This window comes from Apaloderma vittatum, unplaced genomic scaffold (genome assembly GCF_000703405.1).
Source record: "Apaloderma vittatum isolate BGI_N311 unplaced genomic scaffold, ASM70340v1 scaffold5066, whole genome shotgun sequence".
In the NCBI taxonomy this organism is placed as follows: Eukaryota; Metazoa; Chordata; class Aves; order Trogoniformes; family Trogonidae; genus Apaloderma; species Apaloderma vittatum.
Window position 1 is genome coordinate 52,424 of NW_009722183.1, and position 6,000 is coordinate 58,423.

General features: G+C 37.0%; 1 protein-coding gene across 1 annotated transcript in view; it reads left to right on the top strand.

Moving 5' to 3' along the window:
• The window catches only part of UXS1 (UDP-glucuronate decarboxylase 1), a gene marked incomplete at its 3' end in the record, with an annotated part of 45,949 nt that extends 40,185 nt beyond the window's left edge, over positions 1 to 5,764 (top strand). Inside the window, 3 exon segments of the mRNA XM_009871667.1 lie at positions 2,923 to 2,966; positions 4,182 to 4,242; positions 5,694 to 5,764. Coding sequence (XP_009869969.1) covers positions 2,923 to 2,966; positions 4,182 to 4,242; positions 5,694 to 5,764 — 176 coding nt within the window.
• Between the last annotated feature and the right edge of the window lie 236 nt (positions 5,765 to 6,000).

Sequence of the window (6,000 nt, forward strand, 5' to 3'; positions counted from 1 at the left end):
AGTAGCAGACACTACCCTACTGACAGGGTGAAATCTAGAACTCTTTATAAAATCAAAATTTAAAAAAGGCTCAAATTGTGCAAAGCAATGCACATCACCTGACTTGAGTATGCTGATAATTTTTGAAAGGTTGGTCTTGTCTAGAGGTCAGAATTGGCTTCCGTGCTTGCTGTTTATCAGTGATTGCTAACTTAAGTATTTAGTTATTGGTTTTAATGTCATCAGTGCTGCATTTTGCCTTCTCTGTTGTTTCTAACCATTGCTAAACTTCTGGTTTAGGCTTGTGATTATTTCAGAGTAACAGGCTTGTAGTAATTTGAATGCTATGTTCGCTGCATAGAATCATAGAATTGTCGGAGTTGGAAGGGACCTTAAAGATCATCTAGTTCCAACCCCCCTGCCATGGGCAGGGACATCCCCTACTAGATTAGGCTGCTCATAGCATCTCCTAAAGATTTTCTTTCTTCGTAATCGCTGTCAGTGCTCAGACTGTGTGATGCTGAGTGTGACTTAATGGCCAGTGTTTGCCAAAACGTATGACATGTAATGTCATGTGAGTCAGCACTGAATAGGCTAATTGCACAGTCACATGGATTCACTTAAAAAAAAAAAGTACTCAAATTCCTGCAGAAAGAGTAAAATTCCTACAGAAATACTTTTATTTTCTTACCAAGGCATCTCCCCAAAGCTGCAGATTGAGTCTGGTTCTGTTTGTTACAAGCCAGTAAGCAATTCTTTGACATTTTTGATCCTTGCAGGACTTTCTTGTTTCAAAGTATGGATTTAACCTGTTTTGTCAGTATTGTGCATTCCCAGGATGCCATTCTGAAACATAAAGTCCGAGCCTCTAAATGCTGTTTAGAAAGTTTATCTAGCCTACAGAGGGTCAGAAGGTAGTTGCATTTTTTCAGATTTGTACCCCAATGCATGTTATGAGCTATTGCCATATTTGGCTTCCAGGTGGTTTTTTGTTGTTTTCATTCATGCTTAGTTTCTCAAATTTTATTGAAAAATGCTAACTAGAAGTTTTCTGAAGCCTTAGTGAACATGAAACAGTTATCTTCTTTTAAAACATACATCCATGGGGTATTTCAGAGTATCAAAAAGAGAAGCCTGGAGTCAGTGCTGTTCTGTGGGAGGGAATATTGAAAGCTTTTTTTATCATTATTTTTGTAACTGTCATGCTGTCTGGTCTTTATCAGGAATATAACAGAAAATAAAATAGAACATCTTACTAAACATCACTGTTCTGCAGGGAGTAACTGTCTGACATTGAAAATTACTGAATATGAGAAGAGAGCTAATGGTAAAAATGTTTAGCTGACCAGGTCAAATAAAAATCAGTTATCAGCGATAAGCAGTAGTTGAGACCAAAAAAATTTTGGCTTTTGTATCATCACAGAATTTGGCCGACAGACATACCAAGTGTTGCCTTTTTAGAAATTGAATGTATTCAATCTCTTCTTTCGGAGTAAATGAAGTAAATATTAATTGAGTAAATAATGTCTTGAGAAATCAATCTCTTTAATTTGAATAAATTATAGCCTCTGCAAACATGACCATTGTTGCTTTGTATTGTTGTGAAGGAAGGGTTTATTAAGAAAAATTGGGAGGTATTGAGAGAAATTGGGAAGAGGGAACTACATTGTATTTTCCAGCCGTTGCCTGCATATATGAAAGGCAGCCACGCAGATGACTGCAGAAATGATGCACAAACAACTTAGTTCTGTAAAATTTATCCCACAAGCTAAAAGACAGGCAAGAAATTATATACAGACATAAAAACTGCTTTGTGTTTGCTTTGAGAATCCATCTACTCATCTGGTGCATTCCTCTCAGAATCAGTTATTGGGTAAACTCTTCTACTCCTAGTTGTACCCAATACCTACTGAAATGTGAACTCTTTTGGTGCTGAATCAGCCTCAGAGAGCAACACGCTTACCAAGTGACTGATAATGGCACGTGTACGAATTGCATTGTCTTCCTTGTCCCCTAGGAAAGCAAACATGCTTTCTTTTCTGCCCTTCGCAAGAGATTTTCTAATATAGCAGGCTGATGGTAAGATGCGTATGGCCCCAGTTAAACTTCAGATTTTTCACCACTTCGATATGCCTACTGATAGCTTTCAGAATTTAAACGTTCCTCTTCTAGGGATTTTAGTACTGCATGCAATTAAACTGTGAAAAAAACCTGTTACCTGATACCATTATGTACACTTTGAGTATACTTTAATGTCTGTATGAACTTAATCAACTTGCTTGCTCCAAAGTGCCAGCACTTATTTTTTTCTCTCTGAGATTTTATTGCAAATCTGTGCAAGTGATTTCAGCAGTCATATCCACTAGAAATTATTCTACTTCCTCTTTCCTCAGATAATAGTATTTAGAGCCATGTGATCTTTTTCTTTTTGTCCTGATTGCTTTAAATGCTTACAGTGCTATTTTTCTTGACAGTTTTCTTAGAGACCACTGACATTTGGTAGTCTCTCTGAAGTTGGCTGTTGTTCATGAGCAAATAAAAATTGCTCATCATAACCACATCATAGTAGTCTGAGGTTTGCTTTAAATACTTGGTGCTCTTTTCTGGCTGACTGCGTGCTGCAGCCTCTTTCAGTGTTCCAGGAGAGGACAAAGCGTCACTCTGTCCTACATCCCTGAGAACATTTCCTACATGCAGAGTCCAGGTTGACAAAATGCTTAAGATTATGTTTACTGGGGACACATCCAAGAGGAAGAAGACCTTCAAAGAACTGACACTTTTCCAAAGGTGGTGCAAGCACATCTTTTTCCATTCCTGTAACATTTATCTTGTGTCTCAGGTGTTTGTTCTGGGGACATTTTTCTAGAATGATGAGGAAAAGGTAATAGGGCTAGAGAAGACCTTTATATTTATGAAACTTTTATAATTTTCTTCCTTATTTAGGTCTACGGACCTGGAACTCAGACGAGGGCTTTCCAGTATGTCAGGTAAGCTGTGTTTGTGCTGTTTATTTAATATTTACTTCACTTGATGATTCTTTGAGCTTGGCTGCCTTTGTATGCATGTGTGCATCTTAGAAAAAAAAATCATGTTCATTCTTAAGCCAGCTTTACTTGGAGAAGAGAGACACTGAAGTTTTCAGAGTGTTAAGAAAGAAAATGTTAGTTGGTTTGGAACTCTGAATTGAGGTATTAATGTGTTCTTCCCTTCAAGGGACAGCAAGCAATGGCTGGATAAGTTTTTTATGCCGAGCACTTTGGTAACTCCTTGCATTTTAATGCAATACTGCCACCGTGTGTCTTTGGGGCTGCTGTGGGCACTGTACAGGCACTGTACATGCATGGCTTCCCTTCTGAGAAAAGGAACAGGTTGAGGGGGCATTGCTGTAGCAAATATTTGCAGTGCAAGCAATGCCAGAATGTGTTTTCAGTACGAAAAAGTAAATCTTTTCCTCGGAGTCTTTTATTCTGTCATGCTAGCTAAGCTTCCATGCCAAGCTTCTCAGCTGTTTTGATTTTCCACTTGGAAATGTTCTTTCCTTCTGCTGAAAGTAACAACAGCAATGATAGTTGCTACAGAAACCTCATCAGTTCAAAGTAACCCCTCCTTTGCTCAATGTTAAGTCGTAATGAAAGGGATCTGGATTTGTATGTCCAGGGCCAAACTGCTAAGTTTTTTTGCTGATAATTCAAAATAACTTTGGTTTATCTTGCTGGGAAGAGTTAACACCAAAATACTGTTCTTTAACAAACTTGAAAGCAAGAAGACAATTAAAACAAGAAGCTGCAAAACAGGCGGTGGTGTTATGTGCCTCTGTATTAAAACTTACTCTCTGTTCTTTTTGAATTATGTTGAAAATGGGCCCATAAATATGCTTGAGTACTGGAGGGAAGAGGAATTGATTGTTTGATTATATTTTTTACATTCTTTCATATGCTTAGGTGATCTATAGCGAGTGTATCCCGTAGATAGTCACCCTTTCAAACTAGCCTTCAGTTCAGTATATCTTAAAATAGGGACTGTGAATAGGGAACAAAAAGCTGAGAAAACATGTACCCATTGAAGTATATGCTCTAAATCTGATTTCAGCGTTCCTCACCTTCCTGCTGTGCTTTACTGGAGCTCTCAGGAGGCAGCTCTCTTTTTAGACAGGAATGACAGGGAAGTGGAAATTGCCTCAATCTGTTCTTCCCTTTTTATAGTGATCTTGTGAATGGGTTGGTGGCACTGATGAACAGCAATGTCAGCAGTCCTGTTAACTTGGTAAGTATGAGAGCTCCACTCCACTGTGTTTGCTGTACAGTGACCAACGTCACCTCTGTGTTCCTCCTCAGTTCTGATGCTGATTCATACAAGAAATAAATGCAGAAAAAAAGCTCTTTGCATTATGAATAAAATATTCTTCCATGTATTTGTTCTATAAACAAAAAGATTAAGCCCCTGGGTTTGAGATCTTGTAGTTCCAAGAACAGAATAAATTTTCTAGAGTTTTTCATTTGCTCTAGGAAAAAAAAAGTAATTAGAATATTTAAAAAAGCCAAGCAAAGTATGAGAGGGGGAATCACACAAATCACACCAAGGAAATGGCACAAGTCTGGTTTTAATGAAAAGCACTGAAGGAATGCTTAGCTCTAAATAATTAGAAATTGCTTCATACTAGGCTTGATTAGAGGAAAATAAGATAGTAGTTGATGGTGTCATTTTCTAATATTTATAAGGCTGCTAAGAACTTAGCTTTTCTAATCAGATTTTTGTTCTGTCCCATTTGTAGTCACCTTATTCTCAGCAGTGGTTATAAGAATAGAAAAAGGATGCATATGCCAGATCATTTCTGTGTATGCTAAAATTTGCTAAATCAGATATTCAACTCTGCAGGGCAGTTTTCTCTAGATTTTCCTTTTATACTGTGACCATGAATTCATTGTTATGTTTCTATCCAAATGCTGGTATTTTTAAACCCCTTCACATGTTTTGCCTCCAGAAAACTTAAGTGTTTAAATCTATACATCCCTAAACGCTTAGCTTGAAATTAAACAAGATGTAGTAAAGAGTTTTGCAGCAAGGAAAGCTAGAGATAGAAGAAATTGAGTCTGATGAAAGTGAGCTAATGCTAACAGGAAGATTTTAGTGTTTTGTTCCAAAATGTTTATCAGGAGTTCACGTGCAAGTCAGTTTAAAAAAAAGAGAGTTAGGAATAGAAATACTGTATAGGGAAGCAAGTAGCCCTTACACATTGATATCCAAGCTGTTATAAATGCAGGAGAAATTGTTTGCAGCTAAATTAATTTAGTTTCCTAACTTTGGATAAACTGGGAATTTAGCATACTTTTTCATTACGTCATCTGTCCTCAACTCAACAAAGTCCTTGAATCTAAATTTCAAAGTGCTGCTGTGGTTGTGTAGGCTGCTGAGTGACATCTACCTTCACTTTGAGCAAGGTGCATTTGCCCATTCTTTATAGACTGATTTTTTTGAGCACCATCCTACATACATTGAATTATAAAGTGTAACGGGGGACAGTTTTTCTAATGAGTATGGAGCTTGTCAAAGTTACTTCTTTTTTTTTTAATTTTTAAATCAAAGTAAGAGTAATGCTTAATATTTAGTTTCTTCAGAGTTTACAATGACCCTGTTAGAATCATCTCATGTCAGAAAACTAGCATATTGTAAGGTGTTTAGTTGATATTTTAATGAATGTTCCTTTCTATTTCTAGGGAAATCCAGAAGAACACAGTATTCTAGAATTTGCCCAGTTAATTAAAAAACTTGTTGGTGAGTATGATAAGTAATTCTTAGTCAAGCTTCTTGAAGTTCTTATTGGTGTTAAATGATTATTACTTGATTAGTGTGTGTATTATATGGATAACTGGTCTTTGAATTTCCTAATAACTTTACTAAAGGCATTCAATTGTATCCTGATCATATCGTCATTATCATCGTGGCTGGGCTTCGCGAATGAAGATATGGGGAGGGCTCTACCCACACTTGCTACAAGCGTGCTAATGGCTAAAAAGGCCGATG